Source organism: Mesoplodon densirostris, chromosome 18 (genome assembly GCF_025265405.1).
Source record: "Mesoplodon densirostris isolate mMesDen1 chromosome 18, mMesDen1 primary haplotype, whole genome shotgun sequence".
Taxonomy (NCBI): Eukaryota; Metazoa; Chordata; class Mammalia; order Artiodactyla; family Ziphiidae; genus Mesoplodon; species Mesoplodon densirostris.
The window spans coordinates 47,495,238-47,515,987 of record NC_082678.1 but is presented as its reverse complement, the minus strand read 5'-3'; the positions used below and the strand labels follow the sequence as shown (position 1 = coordinate 47,515,987).

At 58.5% G+C, this 20,750-nt stretch overlaps 1 protein-coding gene across 1 annotated transcript; it reads right to left on the bottom strand.

The window, feature by feature from the left end:
• Positions 1–3,416: 3,416 nt before the first annotated feature.
• On the bottom strand, positions 3,417–19,625 carry MNT (MAX network transcriptional repressor). The gene is made up of 6 exons (XM_060082000.1): positions 19,291–19,625; positions 13,345–13,903; positions 12,716–12,757; positions 12,478–12,589; positions 7,079–7,271; positions 3,417–6,940 (listed from the first exon to the last, which is right to left on the bottom strand). The coding sequence occupies exons 1-6, from the start codon at positions 19,361–19,363 to the stop codon at positions 6,198–6,200; spliced, it is 1,722 nt and encodes a 573-aa protein (XP_059937983.1). The 5' UTR covers positions 19,364–19,625; the 3' UTR covers positions 3,417–6,197.
• Between the last annotated feature and the right edge of the window lie 1,125 nt (positions 19,626–20,750).

Sequence of the window (20,750 nt, the reverse complement as noted above, 5' to 3'; positions counted from 1 at the left end):
ATAAAGGAGGCAAGAGAATGGAGAAAAGACAGTCTCTTCAGCAAGTGGTGTGGTGGGAAAGCAGGACAGCTGCATGTAAATCAATGAAGTTAGAACACTCCTTCACACCACACACAAAAATAAACTCCAAATGGCTTCAAGGCTTAAATATAAGACATGACACCATAAAACTCCTAAAAGAGAACACAGGCAAAACATTCTCTGACATTAAATCATACCAATGTTTTCTTAGGTCAGTCTCCCAAGGCAATAGAAATAAAAGCAAAATAAACAAATGGGAATTAATCAAACTTATAAGCTTTTATACAGCAAAGGAAACCACAAACAAAACAGGAAGATAACCTACAGACTGAGAGAAAATATTTGCAAATGATGCGACCAACATAATCTTCAAAATATACAAACAGCTCATACAACTCAACAACCAAAAAACAACCCAATCGAAAAATGGGTAGAAGACCTAAATAGGCATTTCTCCAAAGAAGACATACAGATGGCCAATAGGCACGTGAAAAGATGCTTAACATCGCTAATTATAAAACAAATGCAAATCAAAACCACAACGAGGTATCAACCTCACACAGGTCAGAATGGCTCTGGTTAAAAGGTCTACAGTCCAATGCTGGACAGCGTGTGGAGAAAAGGGAACCCTCCTATGCTGTTGGCGGGAATGTGGTTGAGAGTCCGCCTGCCGATGCAGGGGATACGGGTTCGTGCCCCGGTCTGGGAGGATCTCATATGCCGCGGAGCGGCTGGGCCCGTGAGCCATGGCCGCTGAGCCTGCGCGTCCGGAGCCTGTGCTCCGCGGCGGGAGAGGCCACAACAGTGAGAGGCCCGCATACCGCAAAAAAAAAAAAAAAAAAAAAAGTCTACAGTCCAATGCTGGACAGCGTGTGGAGAAAAGGGAACCCTCCTATGCTGTTGGCGGGAATGTAATTGGTGCCGGCACTATGGAAGACAGTATGGAGGTTCCTCAAAAAACTAAAAATAGAGTTGCCATATGATCCAGCAATCCCACTCCTGGGCATATATCCAAAGAAAATTCTAATTTGAAAAGATACATGCACTCCAATGTTCATAGCAGCACTATTCACAATAGCCAAGACATGGAAGCAACCTAAATGTCCACCAACAGATGAATGGATAAATAAAAGGTGGTACATATATACAATGGAATACTACTCAGCCATTTAAAAAAATGAAATAATGCCATTTGCAGCCAACATGGACGGACCTAGAGATTATGATACTAAGTGAAGTCAGACACAGAAAGACAAATACCATGTGATATCACTTATACATGGAATCTAAAATTTGATACCAAAACAGACTCACATAGACAACAAACTCATGGTTACCAAAGGGGAAAGGGGGGTGAGGGAGGGATAAATTAGGAGTTTGGGATTAGCAGATACAAACTACTATATACAAAAATAAACAACAAGGGACTTCCCTGGTGGTGCAGTGGTTAAGAATCCGCCTGCCAGTGCAGGGGACACGGGTTCAATCCCTGGCTGGGAAGATCCCAAGTGCTGCGGAGCAACTAAGCCCGTGCGCTGCAACTACTGAGCCTGCATTCTAGAGCCCGTGCTCTGCAACAAGAGAAGCCAACGCAATGAGAAGCCCACGCACCACAACAAAGAGTAGCCCCCACTCGCCACAACTAGAGAAAGCCCACGCGCAGCAACGAAGACCCAACACAGCCAAAAAATAAAAAATAAAATAAAATAAAAAAATAAACAGCAAGGTCCTACTGTATAGCACAGGGAATTATATTCAATACCCTATAATAAACCATAATGGAAAAGGATACGAAAAAGAGAATGTGAAAGAATATCTACGTGTATGTGTGTGTGTATGTGTATATATATTTGAATTGCTTTGCTGCACACCAGAAACTAACATGACATTGTATGTAAATCAAGTATACTTAAAAAAAAGAAAAAAAATCCCTCTGCTGTGACACCACCTGAAAGTTCACCAAAGGCCCATGATAACTTGCCTGGAAGTGGCTGGTTCCTTCACACACTCCCACCTCTTCTCTGCTCCACCCAGAAGTGCTGGCACTCCCAGACCCCAGACTGAGCTTCTAGGGCCAGAGCGAATCCCACAGCCAAAACGATGGGTCTTCTGGGGGCTGTGTGTGGAAAGAAGTAGCAGGAAGCATGAGTAAGGTACTATAGCCCTCAGCTGAAACTGGGTCATCACGGCCAGGGGTAGAGTCTTCATCTTTGTCCCCAGCGCTGGGCACAGCATCCGACACTCAGGTTACGTTAACCCTTACTCACCCCAGGCCTTCCCTAGGGTGGAAGGGACCGACCACTTCCTGGAGCTACCAGCAGAGGGAGCAAGCATCTCACAAATGAACGGAGCTGGCGGGTTGCAGGGTAGTGGGGAGGAGCACCAAGCCCGGCCCTTCCTGAGGTCGGGTCTTCAGAGAACGGGACCCTGCGGCATTGGTGGCCACCAGTCCCCTCCCCACGATGACATCCCCACGTGCATCCTCAGACCCACCCCAGGAGGAGAAGTTGAGTCAGTTGTCCGGGCTGCGGCTGGGAGCGGGGCAAGGGTCAGGGAGTTGGAGCCGTGGCCTGGCTGGTCTACACCTTGGCCCAGCTACCTGCTCCCTGATCTCCCTCTCCCTTACCTCCCCACCTACCAGCCTGCCAAACGGGTGGCTTCTCCTAAACCGGGGAGAAAAGATGTCGTTACAAGGACCAAGGTCTTCAAGGCCCAGCCTAGTACATGGCTCTTTGACCCCTGACCCCCAACTTCATCTTCTTGTTCCTTTCCCTGAAAGGACAGCCTTATAGACTCCCCAGGTGACCTGTCCTAACTACAACCCCAGAAGTACACCCTGTCTCAGGAAGCCCTCCTGTGAAAGGATCCTCCAGCTTTCCCACTGGAACTTTCTGGAGTTCAAGATCCCCGACTCCATGACAGACCCAGGGCAGGGTGGCACATGCCTGGGGACGGCTCTGCACCAGCTGAGATCAGACTGCAGCTCCACACGGTCCCCGGCTGGTCATGTGACCTTAGCAAGTCACTCAGCCACCCCGAACCTGTTTCCTCATCTGCTATTTCTTGGCCTATTTACTTCACCGAGCTGTTAGGAGATGAAACAAGATAGTGTTTGTAAAAATGGTTTGAGGAAGTGTAAAGTATTGCAAAAGCATGAGGAAGACCAGAACTGCAGTTCTCAGAGCTTGAGGATTGAGCCTTGGGATCAGAACAGTAAGGTCCCTCATCTTTTTTCTAAACTCCATCAGCCTGGAATCTACTTGAAGACTCTGCCCCCAACCCATCAACAGGGAAAGGATGCTACTGCTTCTCGCTGGAGGTCCTTCCCTGAAGGTCTCTGCCCCCTTTTGCAACAAAATGACCCAGATGCTGCAGGTGGCAGCTCCGTCTCGGGTTTCAGTGCAGGTTTATTTCAATTTTATATTTTATTCCAGGCAAGTGCTTATTACATGGATAGTATTCATGTCTCAATACCTAATGTCTTGGAGCATGAACAGCCACTAGAATACAGTTCAATAGTAAAAATACAATATGTACAAAATTAGGGTTTTTGTAGTTTTTTGTTTGTTTTTTCCCACACAGCAGATGTATCCAAACACATAAAAATCTCTACAGTCTGGGGTCGCTACGATTTATATTTTAGGAAACAGAGACACAGTGACCAAGTCCTCACTGTAAACAAGGGCCACCTCTTTGGGGGATGGGGGTGGGACTCTGGGATGGGGGAAGAAGAAGCTGTTCCTGGAAAGGGCAGGGGTTATGGTGACCCCTAATTCCCTTCCAGGAATTCCCTGCCCTTCTTTGGCCCCCCAAGGAACCAACCTCCCCATCTCCCCGAGGTAAAGACTCCCAGCCAGTGAGCCACTCCGAACATCAAAAAGTAAAACACGCATGAGAGGTAAGATGTGTGTGTGTGTGTTTGTGTGCGTGCGCACGTGCGCACGCATCCCCCAGGCTGGAAGGGCTAGGGAGGGGAGGGGCAGGCGGTCCCACGGGGCGAGGACAGATGTGGTCCTGACAGCTCTCAGGGGAGATGCCCAAGGAAGGGCTGGGTGGAGGCTGCCCTCTTGGGCACACAGCGTCACAGCGTTCACGAAAACAACAAAAACAACAGCAACAACACCCATCGTCACCAATCTGGACATAGTCATTCGGCACTAGATTCCGAGGCCCGCACTGCGGCAGTGGGGGCGGGGAGGGGCGGGGGCGCGGGCGGATGAGGTATCTGTGCAGGCCCGAGGGGCAACTGGCTAACAGGACAGTTACGAGGTGAGCAGAGCTGAGAGGAGGACGGCTCGCCAGTACTTCTCTGACTGTTCCTGGGGGCCAGGCCTGCCCTTCTCCCTCTGCTCTTTCTAACGTAATCACACCAGGAAGAGAGAAACCAGCTCCGCCCAAAACAGGGTGGTAGTGGCAGTGGCTGCAGGTGCAGAAAGGCTGCAAGTGTGAGGTGGGAGCCGCAATTTGGGGGGGTACAGGGTGCCCTCCTAGAAACCTCGGAGGTGTCCAGAAGGCCTTCCCTTTCCCCACCCCGGGAGACAAGGGAACAGTCCCCAGGCAGGTCTCCAGGACCAAAAGGAACTGAAAGGGAGTTCTTAGGTGGCTCAATCTATTCAAGACTTTTGCTGGCCTCCTCAGTGTCCCCCTCCCCAGGCTGTCATTTCAAACTTCACACCCAGGAACACTGGCTTCCCCCTCCACAGACACTCTGAAAGGCCATTGGTGAGTGTGTCCAGGTGGGGAGCCAAGTGTGCACATGTGTAACTGAGTGTGTCCGACACAAGGCCACTTGTAATAAATATGCACGTAAAAAGAGAAGCCAAAGCAGTCTGCTGAGGCGAAGGCAGGGAAAACCGTCCCCTACACACAGGCCCCCTTGCTCCTCCCACCGCAAGCTCAGCCCCGCCCGTGGCCCAGCTGAGGACCTTTCCTCAGAGGAAGGTGGTGGCACACAGCAGCCCCCACTGGGGAGGGCAGGCTCAGAACAGCCCGCTGGAGAAAGGGGGACGTTCAGAGGAAAGAAAGATGGTGCCAGAGACGGAGAAGCTGGGTCAGAAGCCACAGTCCTCCCGGGTCTGGCCATGCTCCCTCCCCACAGGCCCCCAGGGCCAAGCCCCTGGATTTTAACTTCCTGATTACCTCAACAGCGTGGCTTCAGGCTCCTGGAAGCCAGACCAGACGCTGGTCCGTCTCCCAGGCAGCAAGGAGGCATCCAGGTGTACTCTTCCTCCAGGGAGTGCACAGTACCGAACAGAGGCCAGACCTCCTCTCTACTTTCTGGAAGCCAAGAGTCAAGTCCAGGGATGGGGACAGGGTCCAGAACACCCTCCTCTCAGTCCAGACCTGGTTGAAGGTCAAGGGGGGGCAGGAGGAGACAGCCAAGCTCCTCCTTCCCCGTCCCCACCCTCAGCCTACCTTCCTGAAGACAGGAGCCCAGTGGCAAGGGTTGAGGGGCTTGGGAAGCTTGGCAAGGGCTTGGGTTTGGTTTACTATTAGTAGAGAATTGTCTTTTCTAGCTTGTTGTGATGAGTCACAATGACTGCAACCAGGTTGGAGAGCTCCAGGCTGGGGCACCCACCTGTCTGGAGTCTTTGGGACTCCACACAAGCCACATCCTAGGATCTGTCACCTGTACTCAGAGCAGGGCCCCCCTCAGTCCCCAGCTTTCCGGGCCAAGTTGCTTCAGTTCTGCTTCCCCCCTTTCCCCTCGAGAACCCAGGGAAGAGAAAGCTGAAGCTTGGGAGGGGAGGGCCCGGGCGCTCAGCCATCTCACCAGACAGAGCAATAGCAGCAGCAGCAGCACAGGAAGGTGGGCAGGGCAAGGGAAAGCGGGAGAACACGATGTCCACATCGCACTGGTTTCTGGGGATGGGGGACAGGAACGGCACTGGAGCTGGCACCAGGCCGGACAGGCGGCACGTTTGCCAGAGCGTCTCTCTTCACTTTGTCAAGTCCTAGTGCAGTGGGGTGACCCCCTGCCCTGTGCCCAGCTCCCTGGGGAGGCCCCTCCCTCCCCTGGCTCAGAGTCTCTGCACCCCCTTCCCCTAGGAGGCCTGGGGGTGGGTATGGGTGGGGCGGGCCTGGGCCTGGCTGGAATGTGTGGAGCTGGTGGGTGGGAGAGTGGGGGACAGGTCTCCCTCCCTGCCCCCACAGGGGGCCTCTGAGTGGCCTCATCCTCAAGCCAGCTTGAGCGTGCTGACTGGGAAGGAGGGCATGGTGACCATGGTCACAGGGTTGAGCACTGTCTGGCCCACCAGCTGGGGGTGGTGCACCACCTGAGCCCCTACGGCTGGCTTCGCCATGACTGTGGCCGGGGACCCCAGCCCGGCCGTGCCATTCACTTGCTGGTGTGAGAGGGTGTGGGCGATGTGGCTCACCGCCACGGGCTGGCTCACCGCCACAGGCTGCGGGTACAGGGGCAGCTGGGAGCCAAGGTGGGCCACGTGGTTGAGGGCGGCAGGGTGCACCGTGATGTGGCCAATGGGGGGTGTGGCGGGCGCCAGCTGCACAGCAGGGCTGGGGGCCGAGGGGGCGATGTGGGCGATGTGCTTGCCACCCGGCCCCTGCAGAACATGGTTCACAGTCTGAATGACTGAGGCGTGGGTGGTGGCTGTGTGGGCAATGACCGTGGAGCCTCCCCCGGCTGCAGCCACCAGATGGGCTGGAGCGGGCACCAGCGTTTGGGCCGGAGCAGCTGGGGGCGGGGGAGGGGCTGGCAGAGGTGTCTTCTGCTGTGGCGGCGGCGGCTGCTGCCCGGGGAGATGGGCAGGAGACAGGGCCACAGGCTGCGGGTGGGGAGGCAGAGGCGCGGTGCTGGGTGGCGGCTTCGGCAGCTCCGGGCGGGGGCGATGGCTCAGCTTAGGTGGGCCCAGGCCGGCCTGGTCCTCCTCCATATCCTCGTCTATGTTGTCCTCGCCCTCTGTTGCGGGGGCACGTGGATAGGCACAGGTCAGAAGGGCTTGGCAGGGAGAGCCTGGAGGAGCAGATGTCCCTGGGGGCCCGGGATATTATGGGGCTGGGGCGGGACGACACGGAGCGGGTGGCGGGTGGAGCTCACCAGAAGCAGTGGAGGTGGAGGCCTGGTCGTCGTCAGGCTGGCCCGTCTGCCGGAGCACGCGGTCGATCTCCAGCACGTCCATCCACTGGCTCAGCTCGTGCTTGAGCTCCGCCAGCCGCTGCTGCGTGGCAATCTTTTCCCGTGCCAGACGCTCCATCTCATGTTCATATTCTTTCTCCTTCCTCTTCAGGGACTGGAGAACAGAGCCAGTAACAGCAAGGTATCCTGAGCGGCAGCCACGGGGCCCATGGTACCACAAACACCTCCCGCCGCAGCCCTCACCTCCAGATCACCTGGCCCCCAGAGGCAGCTGTGCAGTGACCAGGGGCCCAGGCGGACGGGGGCTGTTGGAGACCACACCTGCCTCCTGGTCCACGGCTCTGCCTAGGGAGGCCCAGCAACTGGCAACCGCGGGCTCTCAGGCAGGTGCGGATCCAGGTCAGTCCCTCCCCTACCCCCACATCAACTCCGTCCTGAGGGGCTTCGCTGCCTCTTGCCCCATCCACCGTCCTGGCGGCACCTCCCTCCATTCTGCGGAGCAGAACGGAAAGGGTAACAGACTTCTCAGTGGTGCCCAAGGCCCCCACTGTCATTCACACCATCCTGTCACTCACGGATGCCACCAGCTACCCTCCATGGAACCCATGCCTCAGAGATCCCCAGACGATCCTGCCCTTTTCTCCCCTTCATCATTCACTGGTCTCCTTAACTTCAGTACCCTTGGAGGATGAGCCACCAGATTCTGAGACCCCCATCTCATCTCCTTGACCTTCCTATGTCGTCCCTAACAGCTGCTGGCTGTGCACCTCCTCTCCGACCTCCTGGGCTCCTCCCCACGGTGCCCACCCATGCCGCCTCTCCATACCGCTCTACGTCCACGCAGCCCGCAGCCCTCCAGGCGGCCCGCAGCCCTCCAGACGCCCCAGGCTGCTGAGCTACCCCAGGCCCTGCAATGTGCCCCTCCTTCCACACCTGCCCCTGAGCTGCCCCGGCCAATGAGAAACAGCTCTTGGGAGGACAGCACCGTTGCCTCCACCTGAGCACACCTGGCGAGGCTCCGCCCTTTAAGACAGGTCGCAGGTAGCTCCTCCCCCGTGACACTGAGGCTACCCACTTCACTAAGAACACTGGAGAGAGCTCCCCTGTCCACGGCACCACCTCCCCTTCAACTCCCCCAGGGCCACAGGCAAGCTCTCAGGTCGACCCTCCCAGAGGTGCTGGATGCCCCGCTACCCAGACTGTGGCAATGCTCCCCTGTCAGAAGTGACTCCAGTTTCCCTTTGAACGATGCTTATTAGCAGCCCTGAATTGCCAGCTCCTGTCCTGTTTCTCAACTCCCTTACGCACCGAAACTCTCTCCTTGTCCTCTGTGACCTCCCGACTGACACTTTATTAAACCATCTCATCTTAAATCTTGCAGGCCTCCCTGTTGCCAGCTTTTCCTCAGCCCAGGCACGTCATGACTGCTGGGTCCACCACACAGCAAGGACAATCTTGCTTGCTGCCCCATGAGTCTCTTACCTGACCTGCTCCTGAGCTTCTAGCTTCCAAGGCTTGCCATTCACAGCCAAGTGTAGAGCCCACCGGCTCACACACACATCCTCCCTTCTCACCCCTCCAGGTCTTACCTGCCTGTGCTCCAGGCCCACCACTGGGCCCCCACCCCCTCACTGTCCATCCCCATCCCACGTCCTCCCGGTACATCCTCCTGCCCTCAAGCCCTTCTTGGCACTGGCACCACACCTCTGAGCGTTTAACGAGACTGTCAGCATTGAGACTGACACTGGCTCACATGAGCCCCTAAATATTCCATGTTTTGTTTTTCCATCTCAATACGTGCTGTCCCTGTCCAACCCTGGGAGCGGGGCAAGGACTGTTCTGCAGTTACTTTACATTCCCTAAGGCTACCAGTGCCCAGGACAGAGCCATGAGTGATGTCTTGGCCTCGGGGGAAGGATCTGTGACGACCCAAGCGTGTTGGTACCCACCTCTACCCTGTCTCTCCGCCTCATTACAGGAGGGTCACAGTCTCTCATTAGACTTGAGTTTCCCCTGATTCCAGTTCCTTCGGGCAATTTTGCAACAGCCTTTCCTGACTGTTCACCTGACCTCCCAGGAACAATAACGTCTTCAACTCCACACACCAGCTAGGCCCAACTTCCCCACGCTCCCTCCTGCAGCCCCAAACTGCTTACATTCCTGGCCTCACAAGTCAGAGATGCCTCAAACATCAATGCCTGAGACACGCAACCCAGACACAGCGATGCTCTGTACTGACCTGAGATCTGGCAGCTTTACACCTTTTATACTTGCTGCCAGACCCAGGCCACATACAGCTCTGTCATCCTGGCTTTGAGATTAACCTGTCTCTCCCCATATTTCTGCCAGAAAGATTCCCCACCACCCCGATTTACACACACACACACACACACACACACACACACACACACACACACACGGCTTCTCACCTGGTTCTACCCTGAGAGGCCAATGCTAGACATGCCAATTGGATGGAGCCACCTGGGGTGAGTCAGCCCTCACTCAAACCTGGATGCAGGGGGGCTGGAAGTGCCTGTCCTGAATGCTACCTGCTAGCTAGCGGGGAGCATAGACTGTCGGCTCAGGAAGAGAGGATGTCAGGGGCCAAAACCTCCAGTTCTCACCTAGTCCAGCTCTCCACAGGCCTAGAGATCCCTGGAAAGCTTTCCCAGGGTCTAACTTTTGTCCCCATTGCTTCATTCTAAACCCATTTCCTTTCTAAGACTACCTGGGTGCGTGGTTTGGTACCTGCCTACTCCTCTTCCTGTTTCTGTCCACTTCACTGATCCTGTCTTCAAATCCTTTACTACCTCCACGGTAATGTGGGTCTGGCTGGGGGCTACAGCCTTCCCATAGCTTCCCGCCTCAGCACACAACCGAAGCCCTCAGTCTCCACGCCCTATGTGGTCTCTCCCGTACTCCCTCCCGACTCCCATCTGGTGCCCCGCTGCCGCCATCTCTGCACAGCAACCCTCCTGAACACCTTTAACTTCCAAACATGCATCCTGCTTCCTCCTACCGGAGAAACTTTGGTCTGCACAGCAACCCTCCTGAACACCTTTAACTTCCAAACATGCAACCTGCTTCCTCCTACCGGAGAAACTTTGCTCTGCACTGGGCTTTCTGCCCTCCACTTGTTTCGGTCACCCTGGCCTTCAGGTCCCAGCTCAAATGCCCCTTCCTCAGCGGCAACTTCCCTAACTCCCCAGAACAGATCCTGTGACCCCCTATCCCTACTACGCCCTCGTAACAGAGTTCTCTGATTATGTGATACTCTGCTGCAAGACCAACCTAAGGACAGAGATCCACAGTTTTTCCTTTGCTCCCCACTTTCTAGCCTCCCAATCAGACACAGGGCTGTCCAAAAGTACCTGAATAAGTAAATGAATGAAGCTGAGGATTTACAGACAGCCTTGTTAAGTTTTCCAGCATTTCTGCTTCCACTGCTAGCCTCAGGACAAGTATCTCTTATGGACAGCTTGGGTCCACCTTGCTTCCCACTCAGCCCAGGCCCAAATCCCAAGTCTGCTGGCTCTACTGAGTCTCTTATTTCTGACTTACTTTCAAATCCACCATCTCGCAATCAAGGCTTCCGGACCTAAGTATGTGCCTACAGGGAGGAATGAACCGTTCCATCCTTCCTACTTCTCAATAATTGCCATCAAGTTAATATTTATAGACGGCCCATCCTCCTCACATCTTTATGACGAAGATACTATTGCTTCTTCCCACTTAGCATCATCGCAGCGCAAAAGAGGAAACCGATATTGACAGAAAATGTCAAATAGTTTAGACAGGGGTTTGCTCCCGGGCTACATGACTTCCTACGGCTGAAAGACTATAAATTTAGACTCAAGCCCAAGTTCTGCAGAAACATCCCAGAAAAGAGCCTCACGGGGATCCTCGCCTCTGAAACCCGAGGCTGGGCCCCCTCCCCTCTTCCCCGTCTCTCTCCCATTCCCTCTCGGCTGCCGAGGCCCCGCCCCTCCCGGAGCACGCGCGAACCCACGCGGACCCGGCTTTGCTGCGTCACTCCCCACAGGCCGCACCCTCCCTCCGCGCGCGCACGAGTCCCGCCCCCTGCCCAGCTCTGCCAATCGGCGGGCCCGGCCCCTCCCCTCCCGTGCCGGGAAGCGGCCTGGAAGCGCGCCAGCCCCTCCACCTCGTCCGGAGGGAGGGCGGAAGGGCGCGTGTTGGCGGAAGGCGGGGAGGGAAATGCCGGCTGGGAGCAGGCCCGAAGCAGCGCCTCCGTCCCCTCCTTCAACAAGTCTGGCTCCGGTTACCTCAGGGCTGTGACCCCTGAGGTAGTTGAGGCCGGGGGAAGGGTGGCCCACCCGGGCCGTGATGCCAGCCAGCCCTCAAGCTTCCCAAGAGCGCCGACTGGGAGACCCTGAGGCTGCCCCGCCCCCGCAGCCCGGGAGCCCTAAGTCCCTCCCACTTCCCAACGGCTACCTCCGGCTCTGTCTCCAGGGCAGCCGAGCATGGCCGTTCGCCCCACCCCCACAGCCTCCTTCCCGGCACGCGGAACCCTCGGCCGGTTTCCAGGGAAACCGAAACTCGGGCCGTCACGGCAACGGTCTTATCTGGCGGTGCCCGCCCCCCACCCCGGTACTGCAGAGAGGAGCCAATGCCCAAAAGCAAGGGACACACGGCCAGGAGGGTCCCTTAAAAAAGAGCTTCTTTTAAACCCTGAGGGAAGGAGAATGTAAATCTTTACGTTCGGTGACCCCGGGGCTTCTCGTTGTCCAGACTGCCGCATTGCCCCCTCCCCTAGGTTTACCCCCCAAAGTCAGGTGGTGGCACCTCCGTGAGCTTACTGCAAGGATCTTGGTCCGTCTGGGCTACAAGTCGCGGGCTGGGGGGGGAAGGTGTTTCAAGGGCGCCACCCTGCGGAACGAGCCACGCCCAGCCCCCGCCCCCCCCCGTGATAGTCTCAGGCTGAAACCGGTTCCCGCCCAGGCACTGCGGGCGGGCGCGGTGGAGGCGCTGGCCACCCTACGCCCTTCCCACCCGCTGGGGCACTAACGCGCGGCAGGCGGTAAGGCAGGGCCGCGGACCGAGCTGACACTGAGCCGCAGGGGCCGTGCCGATCGCGGGGCTCCGCGGGGCAGCCCGGCGGGGGAGGGGAGCCGAGCGCCACCACCGCGCTCCCCCGCGCACGCGCGCCGCTCCCCGCCCCCTCCCGGGCGGGGAGCCCCGCTGACGTCAGCCGGGCCATGTGCTCGGCGCCCGCGTGGAGGCGGGCGGGGGAGCCGGTGAGGGAGCGAGGGCGGGGCCGCGGAGGGGAGGCGGGGCGCGCAGGAAGCCGGCGCAGCGTCCGTCGCCCGCCCTTCTCTGGGCCTTGCTTCCCTCCCCCATACCTGAATGTACCGCAGCGCCGTGCGCAACACGCTCAGATTCGATGTCTTCTTGTCATCCACGTTGGGAATGTTGCGCTTCAGGGTCTCAAAGCACTCCTTCAGATGGGCCCTCCTGGGGAGAGGAAGCAGCGCCGGTCAGCCAGACGCCAGGGGACCATGGGCGGGAGGGAAGGCCTAAGGAGAGCTTGGGGACCACAGACGGGACCGACCCGGTAGTCACACACACACACACACACACCTGTTCTTCTCCAGCTTGTTGTGGACTTCTCTGGTTCCGATTCTGAAATCCAGACAGACAGGGGGCTCAGGGAGTTGGGCCCAATAAGGCGGCCTTCCCACCCCCTGCCCCTCCCTCCCCAAATGCCACAGGCTTTTTGTTCCTGACATTGTCTCTCTAGAGAAGCAGCGATGAGCTGTTCAGTTGTTCGCCCTGTGTCGTGGGGCATACACCCCCTGGAGGGCACATGTAGGCTCGTAATTCACAACCCCTTTACCTTCCATCACATCCATGCACCTGTGAAGGGCTCCTGGGATAGCCAGTGGACCCCGGCCCTTACTCAAGAGCCCCATAATCCAATACCCTGTCCAAAGGCCTCGAAATGCCATTAGCCTCAACCTTGGAGGGCGTCAGAGAACCCAGAAGCCTGAGAACAACAGAGGGCAATGACCATTCCCCACTCCCCAGGGTGGGGATGGTCACAGCTCGGTGAGGACATATCGAAATACAGGAAGGCGCTTCTGGGCTGGGGAGGCAGGGCCACGGCTCTGCCAGGCTAGCTTGGGAGGGTGCTTTCTCTCGTGCACACCGCTCAGGCCGTGGGCCGTTTGTTCTCCATCCCACCAGCCCCTGTGCCACACTTCACTCACCCCCCAGGCCTCTTCTTCTGTTCGCCGGATTTGACTTCTTCAGCGGGTGCCAGCTTCAGGGTCCCAAGAGTGGATGGGGGTGGCTGCTGGGGGGCCAGCTGGGGCTGGACTCCAGGGTGTGGGGCGATGGTCAGGATGGGTGTGGGGAGGGGCTGCAAAGGCTTGGGGCTGCCAGTGGGCGGAACGGTGGCCTTGGAGTCCGGCAGTAGAGGAGCAGGAGTGGGCCCCTGCGGCCTGGTGGGAAGGGGGGCCGACTCCTTAATGCTGAGTCCAGGGGCGCTAACCAGAGCCGGCTGACGAGGTGCCAGGGGCAGGGGCGGGGGCGGGGGCAGAGGCTGAGGGGAGCTGGTCACTACAGGAATAGGGATGACAGTCAGTGGGGTGGGGGTGGCCAGCGGGGGCGGGGGTGCCGGTGGGGGCGCGGGCGGCGACAGAGGCAGGGGCGGTGCCTCGATGCGGGGTTCCTCCACCGGCAGGGCGTGGGCCAGCCTGGCCAGGCTGCTGGCCTGCTGCTGCTCCCGCTCCCGCTCCCGCTCCAGGCGAAGCCGCTCCTGTTCCTCTACACAGAGAGAACGCCAGGGGGGTCTCAGCAGGGCCGGCGGTCCTGGGCCCCAGCTTCACCTGTCCTCCAGGTGCAACCCCTCCTCTGACCCCATCCCAGGCAGCACCGGTGACACCACAAATACTCATCCACACTTGATAGTTCGGCACTGGGCTAAGCGCTGGGGACGCAGCAGTGATCAAATAAAACAATCCTGGTCCTGCTGTTGGGGAGCTCATAGACGCGGGGGGGGGGCGGTGAGGGGATACGACAAATAATAGGGGTAACAATCCAGGCTGGGGGAAGAGAGAGGCTGTGGAAAGGCCGAGCAGGAGCTGTCAGTAAGGGTGCTGGAGGCTGGGCACCCTGAATGTTGAAGGATTAAGCAGGTGATGAGCAGGGGCTGCAAGGCTAAGGGGAGGGAGTGATAGATGAGGTGGGTAAAGGCCAGCCCACAAATGACCTCACAGGCCACCAGGAGAATAGAGGAAGTGGTCAAATCCTAGATTCTGGGGAGGTACCTTCTAGAGGGCAGGTGGTACCTTCATTTCATAGATGAGATAAATTAGCTCAAAGAGGCAAAATGATTTGTTGAGGGTCATACTGTGAATCAAAGGTAAAACGGGGGCTAAACCCAGCCAGGTCTTCTGACACCTGGTGAATGCCTGGTACTTGCTGTGCCAACGTATGCTCACTAGGTGTCTATATGCGTAACACACACACACCCCCACACCCACACCCCTGTATCTCACAAGAGCCCCACAGCACAAGCAGGGCAGGGATATCACCTTCAGCTCACACGTGAGGAAACCAGGCCCAGGACTCAGGACTCCCAGGCTAGGTCCCAAAGCCTGTTTCCTCAAGGTCTATACCCAAAATGCACCTGGTCCTTCTCTGTCCTTTGTGCGCTGGAACTTATTCCCCACCACCACCAGCGGCAAAAACTACAAAAGTAAGAGGCAGGCAGAAAGGAAAGCAGGGCTTTTTAACAGGTGTTGAACAGGGCAGTGAGCTCCGACAACCTTGCACACCTCAGTTCAGCATCTCTGCTGAAAGCCCCGCCAGAAGGAGAGGCCTGCTCAGCAGCGGGCTGAGAACAGGGCAAAGGGAGAGGCCCCTCCTGATCCAGAGGCCCCTCTCCATCCCCACCCTGCCCCCCACCATTCTAGTTCCCAGGCTACAGGTTTGGGCCAGGGCCCAGGGGAGAGGCTGGAGCCCCCAGGCCAGGGAGCAGGCTGGTCAGCCAGCCCGCCCTCCTGCCCCGATTCACCACGCTGCTGACTAACAGAGCTGGCAGCACAGGGAGGGCCGACACGCCCCAAACACACCACCCAAGGAGTGGGGCTGGGGGCGAGGTTAGCGAAGTGCCCCCTGGGGCGAAGAGCATCCCACTACCCAGGTCTTTGGGCTCAGGGGCCCCCGAAAACGCGAGGCCTCAGGGCCCCTTGGCCAATCAACAACTTGAGTGTGAACCAGGCCTGCTCAGAGCCCCTCCCTCCCACAGAGAAGAACAGAGAAGAGGCGGCAAAGGAGGAAGTAGGGGGGAAGTGTTCTGAGAGGGCAAGGGCTCAGTGGTTTCCCAGCAGCCAGCATTCAAGGGCTGGAGTCAGCAAGCCGGCCTCTTCCGTGTCTCCCCTGCCTCTCAGGAAAGGAAGCTACCAGGCCTGCACCAGCTTGCTGCTGTAAGCCGGCAGCACTGGCTTCTGTTACAGGCCCAGAGAAAACCAGCTCTCTGCGCTCCTGTTTCCCACAGCCCACACTGGGAAAGGAGCCCTTCTCAGGCCCAGCCTGGGACATCCCCAGTCCGCTCCCCACCTCCCCCCACCCCACCCCCAAGACAAGGTCCTGGAGCTCAGGGCCCAAAACAGCCCCATCTCCATTCCTTTGAGCCAGGACCCGAACTTTCATTGGCCTTGGAGCAAGTGTTCCACTCTCCCACAAGCAGGGGGACAGACAGGGCCCCAAACCCCAAGGCCAGGTGCTCTGGGAACCTAGAATGAAGGCAAACCTCGTATTCCCCATATTTTAAGTCAAATCCAAAGCGCACCCAGGAGATGGCAACCTCCTCACCTACCCTCTCTGTTCCAGAGCCAGGCAGGCACGCCTCACAGATGCCAGGAAGGACCCAGGTGAATGGCCAAGCTCTATCACACCTGGATCAGCATGAAAAAGCTTAACTGGTGGTGAAGAGGAGGGGGCGCCCCAGGCCAGATCCAGCCAACTACAGCCTCCTCCCTTCATTCCCCACCTAGCGCTGACCCCCTTCCTGTGCACTGGGCAGGGGGAAACAAAGTGGGGAGAGCAAACTGGGTTTTAGTAATATGGGTTTAGGCTCTTCAAAATAATGCTCTGCTGCACCCTTGGGTGCACTCCTCTTCTCACACACATACTCTGGCACCTTCCCTGGGTTCTGCCAAGAAGCTGCCCCCAGAGAATTTTGCATGACCCTTCTGGGTGATCCAGGGGTCAAGGGTCCAGGCCGACAATGGAGAGTATGGGCTCTGAGCTTCCCCCAAGCCACTGTGGCCTAGGGGCTCAGCAGGCACAGACCTGGGGCCAGAGGAGTCCACACCAGGTGGTGGCCCCCAATCTTCAGGGGCGTTTTCCCCTTCTACACGTAACAGGGAGCTTGGTGCATGAGGCAGGCACAGGTGCGACTAGCTCAGGTAGAAGAGGGTCCCATTTCAGTCGCTTCCATGACTGCTGGAAATGACCAGGCCTTCCTGCTGGCCACCAGGATGGCCTTGCCCTTTCCTCTCTCCCCTCGTGCACAAACATGCACGTGCACACACATCCTCGGTTCATCATTTGAGCAAACTGGCTGGTCTAGGTCAATAAACTTGTCACTTGAGGCTTGAGGTTGAACGGGGGCCCAGATGAGAGGATCCCTGTTCAGGGCTGCCCATGAGGTACACACCCCCAGAAAGCAGTTCTGGTCAGCAGGCTCACCAGCACCCCCTTCTCTCCCATTTTTTCCCACCCCAAGTTAGAGGACAGAACCTCTAGTAAGAGAAAAAAATGAATTGCAGAGATTAAGCTGCTGCAGCCAGGTCTGGCTATCTACACATGAGTTTTTGGAGTAAATCTGGCTTTCCAGCATCCATCCATCCATCCCCTAAGACCCCCTGCCCCACCAACAAGAAGCCTCACCTCAGCTCCCTGCCCCCAGTTCTCACCACCTGGAGGAGGGGCAGGGCTCTGCAACTTCTTAGAGGAGAGCCATTTCCATGTTCCTTCCAAGTGTTGCTCAAGTCATCCCTGTGGTCCTTACTGTCAGCTCTGGACTGACTTATTTTGGAAAGCATGGTAGACATGACAGTGAGGGTCTTCTCCCCTCCCCCATATGGCCAACCAGCCTGCGAGTAAAGTGAAGCTGAAGTGAGTGTTCCCTTGGAGCAACAGCAGGGTCAATCCTGTTGCCTCCTAGTACAGTGGGCAGTGCACAGTGGGGACACAATAGGAACTCCTGAATTGCATTGTGTTGATGGTGGCAGCAGGTGACTCAGTCTCTCCAAATCTTGTGCACGCTCCTCCCCGTGCCGCTGGTCCGGCACGCCGGACATTCTCGGTCACCACCTGCACTGTCCATCACCTGACCCTGCTCTGGACCTCGAAGACAAGGGGGAGGGGCGCGTGAGCTGACGTCCTGGCCCATCAGTTCCGAAAACCCAAGCACTGTCGGTCACACATATCTCGAGTGACTCTTGACCTTGAGAGGCCGGCTGACCCGCCGCTTCCCCGCCCCTGGTTCACTGCTGCTTCCCCCGCCCGCCGGAGCGGCGGCAGCGGCGGCGGCGGCGGTACACGCTGCAGGCGCGCGCGCGCACACAACACACACTACTACCTCCTGCATGACTCATCATTGAAGCAACAATAGGCAGAGAGAAAGGAAAGGAGGGCGAAGCACTCTCTCCACCACAACCGACCCGGCCGAAGGGCTTGGGGTGGGGGTGGGGTTGGAGGGGACAGCAGTCCCCGGATATTGCACACACGCCGATCCAGGGCTGCGGCCCTCGCAGCAGTCCGGAAAACGGAGTTCTTCCCCCAGTCCCTATTTCTGCAGTACCCTGAAGCTGGGGTCTACCAACAACGGCGCGTGGAGATAGGGGGCATCGCAAACCTCCGTCTCCCCGCTGTCGAGAGAGCACCAAAGTTTGCCCCTTCTCGCCTAGTTCATTCCACACCGCGGCCAGGGGTGCTGCCAGGGAGCCCTGGTGAGAACGTCTCGGGGGTCAGTGGGAGTATGTGAGCTCTATATGTCCAGTGATTCTGAGGGTTTCCCTAGCCCCAGGATCAAAAACAGGACGTTGGGGGGGAGAACAGACAGGTGAGCTCGGCTCCTCCCTCGTAGGGCAAAGGATCTCCCAAGGAGATGCCCAGCGGCCAGAGCCAGGGCCCAACCCGGCGCCAGGCCCCTCGCCAGCCCCGCCCAGGCCCCGCCCCCGGCCGAGCGCGAGGCGGCTGGGAGGCGCTGGGCCGCGCCGTCCCCAGCGGGAGTGTCCCCCGTGCACGTGGTCGGGGGCGGGGCCGGTCCACGTCACCACCCGGTGTAACCAACGGGCTTGGAACGCAGGCACACGCAACATTCCAGCCGAGAGCGGGTTTGGAACGCGCAGACACGCCACATTCCACACCGGCTAAAGTGGGGGGCAGCAAGGGGGGCCCGGGGGCTGCCCCCGGAGACCTGCGGGCCGTTTCGCAGATGTCCAATTAGTCCGGCTCTCACCCAAACCCTTGACGCGCGACCCAGCCCAGCTCTGAGAGGCGGGGTCAGGCGGGGCTGGCCAGGATCATAAGACACGCGATGTCATTTCATTCTGCAAAGGCCGCCTCCGCCCCAAGCGGCGCGTAGATATGCCGGGAGCGCCCCCCGCACAGGGCCAGGGAAGCCGGGGAGCTGCTCCGCGTAGAGTAATTCCACCCCCCACTCCATTACACACACGCCCACTCGTGTGCACTAGACACTCGCCCGTGTACACGTCCATCCATCCGCTCTCATCGAGGCTCGCATCACACATCCCCCGTGCATACACGCACACACGCGCGGGTCTGCCACCCCCACGCAACACCATTCTTCACCCCACCCCCCGGCTCGCACATCCTCAGCCCTACCGAGGGCGCCGCTGGCCCACGGGAAAGAAGCCCCCCACGAAAGGTGCACAAGGGGTGGTAGGCAGCTGGGGTGGCGTCCACAGGAGCCGGGTCCTCCCTGCATGTTAATGAATTCATTAATTTCACTGCCCACAACACTCCCCGGGCGGCGGCTCTTGCGTGGATCCTTGCACTGCCCGGCTTCGCGGGCCGCCCGGGAGGGGGGTACCGCTCGCGGTTTCGCGTGGGCTCGGGGACCGGGGTCGCTCGCCTCCCCTTCCCTGGTGCCCCAGGGGCCCAGCCCGGCCGCTCACCACGTGCTCTCTGTTGTTGCTGCGCTTGCCATTCCAGGAAGCGGGCCGCCTCCAGTAACGTCTCTATGCTCATCGCGCCGAAAGCTGCCGGGGGCGCGCCGGGGCCGAGACTGCGGCCCGCAAACCGGGCACAGGTCAGGCTGGCGGGCAGGCAGGAGGGAGGGATCACCTCCGGGGGGCGACAGGACTGGGCGGCGCAGCGCACTCCACAGGGAAGAACGGGGGAGCACGGGGAGAAAAATCAAGGTCTCCCCAAATGTTTGCAAAATGTAATTTGCAAATTTAAAAAAATTGATGCAAGAAAAAAAAAAAGGCGGCACTGCCTCCCTCCTTCCCCTCCCTCTCTTCCTCCCTTCTGATGCCTCCCGCCCCGCTGCCCCCAGGAGTCCCGCCGACAAGAAAAGGCTTTGCAACAAGATGGCGAGGAGGCACCGACACACACAACAAGGGAAGGAGCCGCGCTGCCCCCGGCCGCCGCCCCCGCTACTACACCGGGGCCGCAGCCAAAGCCCGGACCGGAGCCCCCGCCCGCAGGGCCGCGGCGTCTCCTGAAGGGAGGGGCGGGGTCCAGGGCGGGGTGGCCCCGCCCACTCGAGACGGCGCGCGCACACGTGGCCTGGGTGGGGGTGGGAGAAGTTCCAGCCGGGTTCGCGCCCTGCATTTCCGCTTTCCCGCCTCGCCCCGCCCCGATTGCAAGCCACAAGTTGAGCAACGGCGGCGTGTTTGGGTCATTCACAACGAAATTTGTCCTGCTGGAGGGAAAGAGGGGTGGAAAATTCAGGACTTAAGTTAGCTCAAATAAAGATATTCCAGGTCAGGGAAACGTTAGAATGGTAGAGACTGGCCTGACCCTTGGGTCTCCGCTCCCTACCCACACGTGACCTAATTCCTGCAACCACCAGGCTGTCGCAATTCCCCCGGGATCCGCCCCTGGGCGGAGCTGACGGCAGGAGGCTGCCAGAGAACAGGCGGAGGGAGCGGAGTGGAGATCCGGTTCCGCGTTTTGTCTCCGTTCCTCCCCCCGCAGTGCGTTCGCATCCTATTAGGCGATGTCACCGGGCCGCGGGCCAATGGGCGGGCAGGACAACACGGCATGGAGCAGCTCCACATGGACACCCCGCGCCGCCAGCCCTCTGTTTAAAGGGCCAGTGTCTAAAGGGTCACATTCGCCGGTGCGGATGGGGCCACTGTGTGGAGGGTGGGACGCTGAGAGGGAAATTCTGCAGTTGTGCCCTGACCTACCCTTTCCTTTTCACCACCCTCCCTTTAAAACCAAGCCTCTCTCTCTCCTTCCTCTAAACTCTCGTCTTTGTCCACGCGCGTCTGATGCGGGTGGGGACTCCAACTGTGCCATCCAAGAGGCCGCCCTTTGCTCTGGGGCCGGGCTGAGGGCGGTTACGGCGAAGCGTCCACAGCCCAGACCAAGGGGGCGTGGCACAAATCGGGAACAACAACGTGGA